We start from the raw sequence: 16522 nt of genomic DNA on the forward strand, positions 1-16522 counted from the left end.
CATAATCAGGGAGGCCAGGAAGGTAGGAAACCATGCGGACATACGGATGGTTACTACCTTTGGATTGTTGGTTTCCTACCTTCCTGGTCTCCCTGATTATGTTGGGTGGCCCTTCGGCAAAGCAGACATGTGTAAAATAACAGATCCCATGAATTATTTATTTATTCATCTAACTATTAATCTATATGTAATCCTTTATGTATATATATATTGGTGTATTTATCATTAGATACATATGATTATTATAGGTACCTCTTTTTTTCCTGTTGAAGCCATGTGCAAAATGCGTAGAAAACTGGACACATCATAGAACTACTTTTGGACCATTATGACCACTATGAAAATAGACGAAGATATATTAAGGAGACAAATGTTAATAGGCTACTGTATAAACAGTATGTATCTATTTGTGCTCCAGGGAGGTTTTGTGCCATTAGCTGCAATCAATGGATATATGTTAGTTTGATCATACTTTTGATTTGTTAATCATGCTGTTTTATTTACCAATTAAATTATATTTGTTTATATAAATATATGACTTTTGTGTTACGTTAAACTGGGTCTCTTCACACCTGGTAAATGACACCTTAAAAGCTCCATCTCTCTTTTTTAGATGTTGCAATGTATATACAGTATAGGGGTGCGGTGTCCTTGTTTATGTGTTGATTCACAATTTTGTGTACAATCAGTTTACTTATTAACGAGCATGCTCACTTTGCAAACTACTTTTTCCCTTAGCTTAGTGAATAGGTTATAGCTGTGTTCACTTCAATCATCTATTTAAATGTAAGCAGAACTGCTTATTTATTTATTTTTATTCCACTGGTACATTACTGGGTATTCACAATGATCACAGCTTCACCGTATTAACTAAGCATTCATTTTGCTTTGTGAACAGCCACATACACATTTGACAAGTGGCATCAAGCCATAATAAATATGAATAAACAGTAGTTAGAAACTTCTATATTTATATCTAAAATGTCCTCTTAACTCTGCAATTAATGAGAGAAAACAGTAAAAGGAGCAAACACAAACCTTCTTTGTGTGAAAACATGTACTATTTTTGGGCTCCACATGACTCCAAAGTGTAGAGATAAAGAAATGTTCAAATCCACTGTGTCTGTGTGAGTTACCCACAGTTTCATTGCTTGACACACCAGGGCCCTTGTGCAAGATATCAGCCATGGCCAACGAACTTCAATCCTGAACTAACTGCTTCAGACTCTAAACATTCCCAAACCCGGTAGCTGATATATCTTATTAGGTCCTGTACATAGCACCCATGTACCATAGCTCCCGTATAATGCCTCCTCCTCACCTTACACCCCTGTCACCTCTCTTCCCCCTCTACCTTGCACAGTAGGTCCTGCCTCTCATCCAGGAGAAGCAACTTTGCTGCACAGTTGTTTAGAAGATGGTAATATATAGGGGCTTAGATATGGCTAGGAAGGCTCTATGGGTCCCCCAGGACAGGGGCCTAGCTGCATCTTGTTGCTACACCACTGTTTCCTTTCTTCCTGAGTATGTCACTGCAAGCACCACAATATATGAAATGTGGCATCCACTGGTTTCCTACAAACATGAATTTTCCCTTCATCCACTAGTTCTTGCAGCACACTCAGCAAATATACAGTATATTCTGCAGAACCAATAATAAAATATCATGTAGTAGACATGGTGCAGTTGCCAGAACTTTCCCCTTCCCTTATCTCTACAAAGAAAAGCTGTGACTCATATTATAATTAATTATTCTAGTTATCAGTTTGGCCAGGAGAATTATTCCGTACATTGATGTCTCCAGCTTATCTCAGTAGGTACAAAAACATTTTTACTTCAAAAGATTTGCACATATTTATTTTATGATTCTGCAAATGTTTATAACATTATTTGGCTGTATCTGGAGTTCTTCCATGATTTGAACATATACGTGTAACAAATCATTTCAGATAACCAGGATACTTTCCATCTAAAGGAAAACATGTTGGTTAGCAACACATGCTGCATGCCATGATGGTGTCTTGTGTAATTCCCTATGTCTGGTGTGACTTTCTGAGGAACTAGAGTGGGTATGGGGCAATTTGTAAAATGGAGGACAATCCTGCAAAAGCAGGACGATTCCTAACTACTGGTTCACTACCACTGCCTAATGTTTTTGTGTAACATTTTAAGTGCCAGATAATTCAAGGCATTTCAGTAAAACAGTAACTCAGTGCAACAAGGTGCTCAGCCTCAAAGCTGCATGTAAAATATTATCATGACAATATGACACACAAACCTATTCAAACATGCAAGCCATGCCAAACATTATTGTCCATATCTGTTACATTAACAAATGAAAAGCTTAAAAAACCCATTGGGCGGAAATTTATCAAAACTGGAGTAGAAGATTTCTGGAGCAGTTGCCTATGGCAACCAATCAGCTTCTATCTTTAGTTTGTTTAGTTAAGGTTTGAAAATTAAAGGTGGATGCTGATTGGTTGCCATGTACAGCTGCTCCAGATATTGACTGCTCCAGTTTTGATAAATTTCCTTGATTATATTTTCATGATTTAATATCATTTAGATTTCCCCCATACCATAGGATTATCTAAAGTGTTTTCTTTAAATCCTCAGTGAAAACCAACCAGCAATGGTTAATATTTCAAAAGACGTTGGAATGTTTTGAGGGCACATAAATGTTGGTCATTACTTACAGTTTAAGCCACCACCTATTACTTCTATAGCTATAAAATGATCTTGTGGCTTCAGACAGCACACATTTAGCCTCAAGTTTCTGTTATTCAATGTGCAACTGTCATTCCTCTTGAAAGGACCAGCATTCTATTTCATCACAATTTTTTTTTCTTTTACTTTAAGGCACAAGGCCTTTCACCTGCAGGGCTTACGATACAGAAAGCTGTGATTGAAAGTAGGCTTATTACTTCCAGAAGAAAGACTAGCATTAACAAAATGAATGCACAGAAACTACACTGTGCCTGGAGAATGATGACAAGCTCAGTAGGAATATTTACCTCGGGATCTTCAAAGACCTCGGGATCTCTGTGCAGAGCTGGAGGATAGAGGGCCACAAAATCACCTTTCCTGAGACTCACTGTCTGGTCAACCTCCAGCTCCATCTGAAAATCCTCCTGGACCACCCGAATGTTCATAGATGCAGAGCACAAGCGCAGTGACTCGTTGATAGCACTACCTGAGGAAAAGAAAAAGCAGAACTGTGATGCAATTATAATTTGCTTAGAGAATATATTGCTATTGCCTAGACAACTCCACTGGACTTATTAACACAAATGCGTGTTCAGCACTGAAACTACAGTATTAGTATACAGAAAACATTTAAATCCCATAAAAAGTCTCTAAGTACCTTTAATGCTTTATAATACATATACAATATGTGCTGTCAGAAACTCCTGAGATGCTAAACAAAATAATATTTATCTAGCTTGGAGAGGAAAGCCAAAGTAATTTAATGGAGAACCCTTTAACTTAAATCCTTCATTTTGGTAGCTTTTAAATAAAAATGCATGACTTTTTTGAAGATAGTTAAATGCATCATTCGTACAATAGGCAAGCCACTGAGGGTTATACTGTATATACCAAAAGCATATTTATTGCCCAATGTTGTCAGCACCACACACCTACATTGCCATGATTCTTTGCCAGAATATGAAGAGTGTTCTCAGCAAAACCATTATGGGGACACATTACATGTTTTATCCATGGATTTTGGCCTCTGAGTTTACAATTTATGGAATTTATTGGATTAATGGATTACAGCACATGTGACTTTAATTTATATATTGGGTCATTATCTGTATTACAGTACTATATAACTTTAAAGGCTATTTTAAAGCAAAGTTGTCATATAAATTAAAGGAGAACTATGAGATGAGTGATTTCCACTCACCTCATAGTTCTAGCCGACCTGTGACAATGAGACTGTCACAGGTCGGCTCAGTAGATCGGGAGGTGAGCGAACACATACCAGGTTCGCTCACCTCTCGATCCTGTCACGGCTCACTGCCGTGACAGGGGGAGGGTCTGGATTCCCCTCTCCCCGCTCCGATCTGCCAGCGCTGACTGGCGGAACGGACGGGGGAGGGGGCGGGTACAGCTGGCTCTGCCTCTAGATAGGCAGAGCCAGCTGTCACTCACGCAGCTGGGCGGATCCCGGCATCTACGTCGGGATCCGCTCCGGCTGCGGCGTCTCAGTATACCGCGATACTGAGCTTAGGGTAATGGGAGGACGCTAGTTTGTGTCCTCCCGTTACCCTAAGGAGAACTATGTGGAAAAACACTGACCCCATAGTTCTCCTTTAAAAATGCAAAACAAATCACCCCCTTACCCTGTGCAGCCACTATCTAGTAGCTTAAGTTACCCTTAACACAGCTCCCCTACTACTCAAGGCCATAATTCTTTGCTCAGGGATTAATTCACATGAGGAGAAGTGGGCTTATCACAGGTGCCAAATCCTAGCACGCAGAAGGTAAACCGGTTACCTATGTGCTCAAGTTTTATGGCAAGTTTGTTTTCATTTTAGCTTAAGGGTAAATATATGGTTAAACCTGTATTTTACTAAGCACATATTTTAAATTATTGATGCGACTTTCAAAGTTTCAAATGCTTGCTCTTGAATGGTTTTGTGATGATATTAAATATAGAGATTTGCAAATGATCTACTAGAGGGAATTATGTATTTGACTGCAATCACTCTGCTTAACAGCAGCTGAGATATAAACCCCACAGGAAGTCCACTGTTTTCATTTAGTTGGAAAACCCATAGGCTTGTATTGTGGAAAGGAGTAGTATAGCACAACCATTGTGTAGCACTCCAGAACCTGTAATAAAAAAATAGGGCTTGTCCCCATATATGTATATCAATATAATACATCAAGCTGATCTCTTTTACATGTACATCTAAAATAACACCAAGAAGACTTTACATACCATTAGGCTTTAGTGTAGCAGAGTGATTCATTTTGTTTCTGGTTTGATACTTTAATTTTTTAGGTTTGCTCCATTACTTTTTTAGTATTTATCTAGTTTCCAAGTGACTGCAGCCAAAGCCACCACCCCAAGGTCACTGCAGAGGAAATTAACATACCACCCTGGGGTGGTAAGTTCAAGAAGAATAGTATAGTACTACAGTCAAGGAGAAAATATTAAAGGGTAGCAGAATATGCTTTTAGTTAAGGAATGTTGCCTGAATTCAGTTAGTAAGCTGCATTGCTAGTTATTACATTACAAATCTCAGTTGCCTGTAAAGCGGATGTTAGAAAGCTGTGGGGCCCCGTAATTATTTTGACATGGGACCACAATATTTGTAGTTATGCCCCTGTTTCCAGGAATTATTTGCGCAAGGGAAAAATGTATTTACACACATAAACAGCATGTTGTAGAATGATCTAGAAGCCGAATGTCCTTGCGTTCCCAGTGGCCTTCACCTTTTGCTCCTAGCACGACAGATTTTATGGGTAATTTCCGGCAATTTATCCTGGCAGTTTGAGGAGAAATCCCAATGGGAACAGTATGAATAATTTGCATAAATCATTGTGATTGCAGGCATATCAGCATGTAGCTGCTGTCTAAATCCGCATCTCTCTTTTTGTAATCAAATCTGACTCTTCCTCCACTAGCTTATATTGGGGCCATAATGGGCCTTGATCTCTTCTAATGATGAGCTTTTAGAACAGTATCAAGCAAATAAAGCCATTTTCACAAAAAACAGCTAGTGAGCGGGAGGTGATTTAAGATAATACAATAAAGCAACATGTTCACTAAGCATTCAGCACTCTTTTAACCAAAAGGTTAGACAGTAGATTCCCATCATACAGGAGGCATCTGAAAAAGATAATAACAAACGCTCTTTCAGTAAAAATTAAATCTGTTGCAGCATGCATAGTAAATAAAGTGGCCTTGGATGCTTTCTTGCAGGAGGTTTTTCCTTAAGCGTGCATTTGTCTAAAGAAATGAGGCTGCGGTCAGCTTTGTGTGGCCAGCGCTGTGATTCAATGTGACGTACAGTGAGTCTGTGCATATTCTTTTGGACTGCCTTCGTTACTATAATCAGGCAGAGTCAAATCGGCTTGTTGGTGACGAAGCCAGGGAACGACTCTGGTTCCAGAATATGGCCTCTACTGCGGATAGCCACAAGGCACCTGACACGATAAATTTCAACTGGCAGCACTCTGGCAACAAAAAACTTTACACGGTACAAATGAGTGGTCCAGCCTCCACTTTTCTGCTGTCTGCCATCCTAAAAATATGAAGATGATAATGCAATCAGAGCCTATGTTTAGAAATGGTAGCTGACATATGCAGCAACACTATTTACCCGAGGAACCTGGCGGGGGCTTTGAAGAAAAGGAATAAGAGAACAAAATATATGTATATTTTTATGTAGGAACCAGCTACTGCTGCAAAATAGCTGCTTCGTATTTTATATCTCGGGTAATGTGGTCTCATTGTACTGGTTGACATTCTTCCAGGGAGTGTGGCAGTCTGTGCCCAGCGCAGTATCACAGATGACAATTGGGTAAGCATATCTTATGCAGAAGTTAATCACAATAATAGAGCACAAAGTGCGGCTTAGCAGTCAGATCATAAATGACAAATCTGTTTCACCTTCCAGTACCAGTTATGTGCGGAAGACGAGCTTGGCTGTAGCTTTGAGCAATCATGCCGATAATTATTAGCTGACAACAGTAATGAGTCACATTACGATCACCAAAGGACACAGGGACTTATTTAGGTCTGTCAACCAATGCAAAAGAAAAAAAAATACAGAAGAGGGAAAAAAAAAAGCGGAAAGGGAATTGTACATACTCTGCAAAATTGTAAGACAATGTGCATTTAAAAGGATCATAATAAACCTGCAGCCTCTGCTTGCACTTGTCATAGTTCAGCAGACACAGGCAAGTGCTACTAACAGACCAGCTGGGTAGCTTGGGAAGCCTTCCATTCTGCACCATGAGGTACAGTAAATTATCCTGTTGCAGTACAGCAACATCTGTTTCTGCGCTAGTGCCGAACAAACAAGGCAATTTTAAAAATACCTAGGGATAGGAAGGTAGCAAACGAACATAACCCTCAGCCCTGACACCCCATCCTGCACATTTCATTGTTCAAACAAAAACAGTGGACAGCATGTGTGATATTTTGCATGAGTTTTTCAGTAGTAGTAGAAGCAGAGTGTTGAATTGAGTTAGCTGTGTATAGAAGTAGGATAACACGGAGCTGAATAGCATTTTAAAATCCTTTTCAAGGGTTTTCTGCTGAAAAGGTTAGCTTGGGGTATTGTCCTGGAGGACTGGAACATACTATAGCCCTATGACATTTGATATAGTAAATTGGAATATCAAATTCTTTTGCATTTTAAATACACCACTTTAAAATATTAACTGAAAAAATAATGGGACTTATTTACTAAAAGCTTATACTGCTAGCAAAGGTAACTTCCTTATTGACCAAATCATATTGCTTGACTGAGCATCATGCGTATTAGCAGTGCTTGTTAGTCAGAATGTGTGATAAAGATTATGTCTGGGTAGGCGGGTGCTTATATTAACTGCTAATAAACTTAAAGTGTCACCAAATCCAAATAAAAAATATATAAAGTTTTTCTTACCATCTCCAATGCATATAAATCTGTCTGCTTATCCATGGTTGCTTCTGTATCAATAAATTATCATTTTAAAAATCAGGGTGTTGGACTTCCTTTTTGAAGATTAATACACTAGCCCTACATGGTCTTAGTGTGAATCTGTGTGAGGCCAGGTGCACACCTGGGCGATCCCAGGGACATGCATCCTGGGACCATGAGTTTGTGTACGGTTGCACACAGCGTTTGCCGCACGGTCCCATTAATTATCAATAGGATTACATTGGCGCAGCAATAGCTGAAAAAGGTACATGTATATGTACTTTTTTTCACGACACGCGATTCATGTTTTTTTCAGCCGTGATCGTGCTGTGGGAAACCACGTGATATGCCTGGTGCCTGAATAGCGAAAAAATGGCACCGCCAGCGCCATCAGCGGGGGTGTGTGATTCCCTGGCCACGCGGTTTTGTGCATGAACCAAGCTTAAATCACACTGCTATAGGCAAACTGCCCAGCATCAGATACACAGGCTCTCTGGGACCCACCTTCACCCTCTGCTGTGTTTTTTACTGAACTGCATCAGGCTCTATTGGTGCCAGATAGGTCAGACAGACATTATCACCCTTCTCAGGACATTTGACATGTTCCATGCAATGGGTTTAATCATAGGAGGTGATTAATGTCTGCCAAGGGCAATAATATCTGTCTGACCCGTCTAGCACCAATAAAGTTTGTTGCAGTTAAGCAAAAAACACAGCAGAGTGCGGTTCATGTTTTTGTATGGTCTCACTGTAGGTCAAACATAGCTGCCCTCCTTGGGGTATTCCTATTGTGGACTACACTATCTTGTGCTGACACAACCAGAGCTGGTACATAAAACCTCCTCCAACTAGTACGGCCGGCCAGGGTGTGTGCACATTGCTGAATGTCAGTGCAAGTAATCCTGGAAATCAGTGCACTTGATAGCGATTATATGTTCACTGTTGAGCCCTCAGACCAGAAGTTCGGGACTTGTACCTATGAGGATTGAGGGGGCAGATCATATAATCTGCTAATGCAGAATCCACTTTAAAAGCTTGATCCAGAAAAAAACAATGAAGTAGAAGATTATATATTATATTTAACTTACACATTGTTTTCTTTTTTTTTCTTTTTTTGCAAAAGTTTAGTGACACTAGATAATTTTTTTAACTAAAAGCAAACATTTTTTATGGATATAGTGGGGAGGGCTTAGAACCACCGTGAGGTTTTGTTTTGGATATTTTTTTAAAAAGTTTTGATTTTAGATATATTTAAAATCTATTTCCACTTTTTCAGTCAAATTGGGATAATACCTACTTTATATTTGTTACATGTTCTCATTTACATACATTTAAAAAATGCTGCTTACATGTTAAAAATACATTTGTAATACATATTAAAGAAACACTTAATATTATTTTACAATAAATATATTGTTAAACCTTTATTATTATTTGATTTATAACAGGGTTCACTTACATAAAGCAAAATAATTTTAAAATACTTGTTTTCTTAAACAATTTGGAAGCAGGTATTTGCATTAAGAGTAAATGCTATGCATATTTTTGCCACTATATTAGTGCATGACAAAAGAACAGTTTCCCGCTGATTTATCAAAAATATAGACGCAAACAAGTTCTATAAACACACACATGTACACATACATAGAAAGACTAGACACATGTGAATATTGACCGCTAGGTGGGAACATTTTCAAATAAGCTGTTTGTGAGCTCTCCCAAGAATATTCTAATGGCAATGAGTGCGATATTATAAATTACAATGAGTTCGCTTTAATTTGTGTTTTTTGGTTTTTTTCTGTGCTAGAAAAATATGTGTTGCATTATTACTACATTAAGTCCCAAGCACACTAGCATATGAGTTTTTGAATATGTATGATCATGCATGTGAACATTCTGAGCCCTATAAACTACTTTAAACAATATTTGATATATATATGTGTGTGTGTATATATGTGTTAAGTAAAAACCTGGAGGATTTTTTCCAAGCATAACTTTTTTTAAAATCCTTACTTGTGTTCCTGGCTAAAACCACAAAAAAAGAAATGTTCTGAAATTAGCAGTTACCTCTTTGGCAATGAATGCGTGTCTTTACTAAATTTGTGTGCGCACAGACCTATGTAGGGATGCAAAATGTACATCACAGTAAGTATCTCTGCAGTCCCAGACTGACAGAGCAGCATGTTAGCTTATAGGTCTGGTATATCAAGCCTAATTTGCATGCATAAGGCAGAATGAAGCATTTAAATATAATTTTTGTGAAGCTGGGACCTTTCCAGGGACAATAATTTCCAGGTGTAAACTTATAGAATGGCCCTGGAATTCAGCAAAATGTTGTTGGTGTGAGTGACATGGTATGCTGCATGGCTACATTTGTTAAATTATAAGTTTTAATGTATCAATATAGTGTATAATGTAAACTCTTCAAATCCCTGTATTATTATTTAAATTTGTCTTTCTCATACACATAATTTTTGCATTTGTTATTTTAAGTAAGCTTTTGTTTGTAAGCTTTTGTTTCCCAATGACTAGACTTTTTTTTTGCTTAAAAAAATGTTTCTATGTTCTTATAAATAGTCAGCCTTAAAACACTATTTGCTATACTTAGCTTGCATGCCTTCAAGCATTTGTCTTCCAATTTCCACTGAATAAATGTGTACTAATGAGAAACAGAGCAAGCTGCTGAGGCAGAACTGGGTGACTTGAGTCTGGCCTGCCACCAGCTCATGATAGGCAGGCAAATTGAGTTAAAATGAAAAGTCCTGTCAGCTGAAATACAACACAGTAGCCAAACAACAAGCTGTCAATCACCCAATCAAAACAAGGGACTGCAGGTAATAAAAGGTCACTTGCTTCATTAGTAGATTTGGCTTTTGTCGCCAAGTTAATTTTAATTAACCAGGATTTAAAACTGTAAATACCACAGACAACCTGGATAATGGAAGTGTATACTGTAATAAACATTTCCAAAATGAATTATCATTTTCCTCATAATGATTTTTTTTCCCTCTAGAGGTGAAATGCATTTGCTCTAAGCGATCTAAAACCTGAAGTGTTAAATATAAATACAAAAAGGACAAGCTCATTTATAATTATGCAAACATCAAAGTGGAGTACCTTTTAAAAAAGCTCTTAAATTTTACCATAAAGCAGATTATTTAGATAGTGAATAGGTTAAAGGCAAGGTGACCATACACATTTTTCTATGCCATTGAATTCCACACATAATGAAATAGTAAGTAGACATGTGCGAAATTCGGACGAATTTTCGGAAATTCGGACATTCGGATGTATCCGAATTCCGAATTACAGACATAACGAATGCAAACGAATCCGAATTTCCATTTCCGAAATTCGGTAGCGTTCGTACGAACGTTCGTTTCGTTTTCTGTTCTTATTCGTTTCTTATTCACTAATTTGCCTACAAACGTCAGGTGGTCATAATAATCTGGCCACTCAGTGTATATATACATATATATTATGGATCCGAATAGAGACAATCACCCTGCTTTATTAGTGTTTTTATTGAATATACAACTTCCTTTTACACTTAAGTGCCAGTGAGTGATTGCCTACTCAAACCCATACTGACCAAATGGCAGTTTTATTAGCTCGGTGTGGGTAAAACATGCTAAGCCAAATATTTTCAATAAAGAAAATCAAAGCTCTAAAAATGCTTTAGATGTAAGGGATTGGTTACAATGTATAGACCTATGCCATATTTAATTGAAAAGAAAATAACCATATAAAAATGGTCTGATTGGCAGCAGTTATTATTTTGTGCTTTTCTTTGTTTCTCCAGATATAATGAATCAACCACATCCAGTATATCCAGTATATCTGTGTTTCCTGTAAAAGGCAAGTAAAGGTCCACTTAGTCCTTTTATACCTACAATTTCAACAGGATCAGACATTTGAGCTGTTTACAGGCAATATCAGGACAAGGGAAACAGACTTAAAGTGGAACTCCAGGAATGAACTTTAATGGAAACTTACATTTGTCTAATTTTACTTGATGTAAGTATCCATATCTAAAATTTGGAGGGTCATTGGGAATGCTGAAAATCACCCTAACAGTCCATGCTACATAGAGTGATAGCTGGTCTCTTCCAGCTGTGGCTCCAGTAACTTCCTCCTGCACCCTGAGCACAGGGAGTCATTCACTTCTTTACTGCCACCATTCAGAGAACTTGTATTGTATACTCGTACATATAACAAGAGAGCATTGTATTTTATTTCAATGAATACAAGGCATTCACTGATTGGACAAGGTGGAGATGAGGGCAGATTGTGTCACAATCTCCACCCCACCCAGAGAGCACCTTTCAATCATTTAAAACAAAAAAAATACAAGGTGCTCTCTGATTGGTAGAAGTGCCCAGCAATTGATTCCCTGTGCAGTTTGCTGAGAGGATGCTGTTGAGGACGTAGTCACAGCCGGAAGACACCACTATGACTGCATGTAACACACACTGCTATTGTGATTTTCAGTGACCCCAGCAGTCCTTTGGAGATCAGATATGGCTACTTACATTGAGCCAAGCTGGACCAATGTAAGTTTCTGTATGAAGATCATACCTGAAGTCCAGCTTTAAGGAAGGCCTGTTCACAATAAACTATGTAAAACATTGCAAGTTTTAGAAATTGTGCTATTGTCTTGTTGCAGTTTAACCTGTCATGAGTTTGAGCTGAACTGAGTTTATGATGTAAACAAAAAGAATTGATGAAACTAGTTAGAATCAGAAGTTCTGCTCAGAGTATGATGGCAATGCAGAGATGGTGAAACGCATCGCTCTGGTGACTTATATAACTTATAAAGGCAGTGAAGAGATATTTCTTTTGAGGCTCCAAGGACTTTTGTTAAAGTATATGTAAGCATTCTATTTAATATTATAGAACTCATTTTACTATATTGGTTTATAGAGCATCCTATACTATCTTGCTGTATATGTTTGGACAGCATCTTAGATGGTTCTTGCTCTGAAGTTCTCTCAGAAGAATCTATTGCTTACTAAGACAAAATGTATGTAAACCCAAACCCAATCTCTAAACTCTCATATAAGTTTTAACATGTTAGAAGGTTATTCACAAAAGGGTGAAGGGTTTGGAGAAGACAGGAGAAGTGAACAATCTAGGACAAAATAGCTGATTTGGAAAAACGATCCAATTCAGCTCACTTTCCAGTTCATCTATGCTGTCCTAGATTGTTCACTTCTCCTTCCTTCTAGAAACTCTTCACCCTTTTGTGAATAACCCTGTTAGTGTCTTTTCAAATGTGAATTTCTACAAATCTGTAGCTTTAATTAAAATAATACCTGGTAGTTTTGACATGACAGGTCCTGTTCATGTATTTCCTGAACTGTCTTTCCCTGTCTGCATTGTCACCTTGTAACCGTGGCTTTCATGGAAGATTACAAGTGGCTGTTTCAGCACGCACTTCGCAGGCATAATCTACAGTTGTCACTAGCAGAAAACCCATTCTGAGAAAAGCCATACAGTCATCATTGGAGTGCATGTATGTAGATAGGAAATGGCTACAGAGATGCTGCACAAGATCAGTAACCCCCAAGGTTCACCAAAAGATAAAAAAGGTCTAAACAAGTATTTTATTTAAAAATGGCAATTACGTATGATACATTCAGTAAGGTTTATATCTGCTTTAATGGAAACCTGAAGTGAGGAAACAATGAAGGCTGCTATTGGTGGCTTTCTTTGAAAATTATACTGGTTGTCAGCTTGTCCACTGGGTTATTTTAAATGGGTTTCTAGGGATAGGCTCTTTAAAAATTCTTAGCTGAAAAGATGGAATAGTTACCATTGCAACTGTTAAAATTCATTCATTCAAAATTGTTACAATATATAGTTCTAAAAAATAAAATTACCTAGAAATATTTTACATACTATTAATTAATTACACACAAACACGCTATTCAGTAAAATAATGCAAGCAGTGAATGCTGTTGCCCTCAGCAACTGATTGGAAGTCATCTGTCATTTAATTGGATTACAGATTAGGTAACTATAATTAGTTTCTATGGGTAATCAATGTAATTTATTGACTTATTAAATATCTGACAATGTTTATGGGGTATGAGAAAAAAGGGGATACATTCTTTTTAGAATGTTGGCAACTAAAATCAATGTCCCATGTGGCTTGAATTTCCATTTTATAAAAGGTGCTTCCTCACTTTCTGCCCTAAAAATCCAACACTTTTCAAAAGTGGGAAACTGGTGCAAATTTACTCCGTTTTGTCAGAGTAAATATGTTTCAAATACTCTGATATTTTTAAACCAGGCTTGCAAGTCCACACGTATATATATCGTTATAAGATTTTCAGCTGCTGCGTTCTACATCATGAATATTTGACACAGATATTTTCATGTAAACATACACATGTGCTGCAGGAAGAAATATGGAATACTTGTATGTGTTTGATAGCAGACAGGGGTATCAGCAAGTGGAGCATTTGGTTTGTGCTCTCATTGTGTCTGAATCCAGAGTATCCACCTAAGATACTTTTGATGGGACATACAATTCAGACTGCTTAGACAGAAGGAAATAAACCACTTTACTTGCAGTATGGACCTTTAAAAGGTCCTGCAGCAAATTCAAAAGAACCCTTCACTAGTTTTGGTAGCTTTACCAACACTTGAGACAGATTCAGATAGTTCTTAATAGCACAACAGCATCCTTAACAACCAGTGGCACTGACGGTTGGCGGAGCCTGATGAGGATGCCAAGGGACTAGTTCCCCATCAGGTTCACTCTGTTGGTGATTGACAGCAGGCAGTAGCCAGATTCCATAGCCAATAGCAGGCTGTCTATTGGCTATGGAATCTTTCCACTGTCTGCTGTCAATCACCAGGGGAAAAGACCTGAACGGGAACTAGTTCCTCAGCTTCCACATCGGGCTCCGCCCACCCACTAGTATAACTCATTGGTCACGTCACCACTGCAGGTGCAGTGGTTGTGGGAGGTGATGAGCTGCACTGAGGAGGGAGTGTCTGGCAATGGCAATCTGGCCTTAGTGCACATCTGCACTTAAAATGTTAGTGTTTGCCCCAAATGTATGCACCTGTTGCTAAAAGGTACATGAATCTGGGGTGTGCACCGACAGTTGTCATGTGGATGTACCATGGAATTCTAAAGACTGTCATAGACATGGAATTCGAAAGAGTGCTGTAGACACAAGCATATATGGATCATATAACAACACTGACTACACCTGTCCCCTGCATTAAAACATCATGTGAGGTAGGAGTAAGATTAAACCCAGTAAGTGCAGAAGCATCACCATTGTTAAAGATCAAGTTAAAAAACAAAGGTTCTGTTTCGACAGAACACCTGTTCCAACTGTCTTAGAAATGCCAGTTAGGATCTTGGGCCAATGGTATGATGCAAAAGTTTAAAGACATCAAAGAATGTAAACAATTTAAAAATAATATTATCAGGTATGTAGATCAACAAAAGCTTGCTGCCAGGAAAACTAAAGATGTGGTTCTTTTAGTCTGGCATGCTCCCAGTGTATGAAATCTCCATCCAAAAAGTGAAAAAGCTGAAAATACTAATGAGCACATACAGTATGTGAAAGAGTGGCTTGGACTTCTATGATGCTTAAAGGAGAACTCTGGGTATAAGTATTCTTAACTCTTGCAGTGGGGCTACCCACTATGACATGACTTGTATGATCAAATAGGATCAAGTAGAATTAGATAAAGTCAAATGAAACAAGTGTCCTGCAGAATGCTTAGGATTGGAGAATGGTTGTGTGTTGAAGCCTGTGAGAAAAACATGACCAAGTACTTGAAATTGACAGCTGTAGCTGCTCAGAATGGCTGAAAGATCAAGATTTTTCCTGCAGTTTTGGAATGCGGGGGTTTCATTGCTTCATCTACAACCAGCCTTCTGAGGAACCATTTCTTATCAAATGCAGTAGAAAAAAGCAGCAACTGGATTTGGATTAAAAGGAAACACAACAACTGGCCTACAGGATAAGACAGGAGGGTATGGAAGTGAGGGGGATGTACCTGGGATGCCGTTAAGCCCTGTAGAGACGTAGTGTTTTCATCAATTAAACATCAAAGATGGAGGGTGCCCCCCTTTTCACAACACCATTTCAAATTAAGAGTGCTGACTTACCATAGGGGTTGAAACATCATGTCCTATTGGCTCTGCTCTGCTATAATTTTCAGTCCAGCTCTGTAATCATGAAGACATCATTACAGTGGCGGACCTAAGGAACAAAGGGCCCTGGTGCAAGATTTTTTTTTTTGAGCCCCCCCCAAAAAAGAAAAAAACACAAAACACAGCGCTCTCCTCCCGCAGCGCTCGGCCGGCTGTTACTTTCTCTCCTCCCCGCTGGGACACAGAGCAGCGCCCAGTGGGGAGGAAAGAAAGCAGGGATGCGCTGCTGCATCAGCAGAAAAATTGCACTTTCAGCGTTTAGCCAAAAGTGCCATTTCCAGCCGATATCTTTTGGCGGCCGATATATCGGTGCATCCCTAATATTTACAGCAATGCAGAATGCCACAGGCTATAGAGGACTACACATCCCAACAATACTTTATATAACAATAGCATTTCTGTATAAAGTACTGCTGAGATTTGTAGTCCTCTATAGAGGGTGCCATTGTGCATTGCTGCAACAGTACTTTATACAACATTAGGCTACAAATAATAATTATTTTAATGAATTATTTACCCTTACCTCTTCTGGCAGGTCTTCTGTCTTCACCTGTTTCCTATGTGTTTTCTGTTTGCTGGGTCCTCACTGCCGTCCGAGGCCCCATGATGTGCCTGCAGGGCTGTCTTCAGTGCCTCCTTGTTCCGCGGCTCCCTCCTCACAGCGGCCGGCGGGCCCCATACTATCTCAGCCGGC

General features: G+C 38.7%; 1 protein-coding gene across 1 annotated transcript in view; it reads right to left on the reverse strand.

Moving 5' to 3' along the window:
• LOC108798116 (25-hydroxycholesterol 7-alpha-hydroxylase) overlaps positions 1-16522 on the reverse strand; it is a 157647-nt gene that overhangs the window by 15879 nt on the left and 125246 nt on the right. The window contains exon 5 of the mRNA XM_018569837.1: positions 3015-3193. Within this exon, the coding sequence (XP_018425339.1) occupies positions 3015-3193 (179 nt within the window). The remainder of the gene's footprint in view (positions 1-3014; positions 3194-16522) is intronic.

This window comes from Nanorana parkeri, unplaced genomic scaffold, assembly GCF_000935625.1.
Source record: "Nanorana parkeri isolate BGI_ZX_2015 unplaced genomic scaffold, ASM93562v1 scaffold1407, whole genome shotgun sequence".
Classification (NCBI taxonomy): Eukaryota; Metazoa; Chordata; class Amphibia; order Anura; family Dicroglossidae; genus Nanorana; species Nanorana parkeri.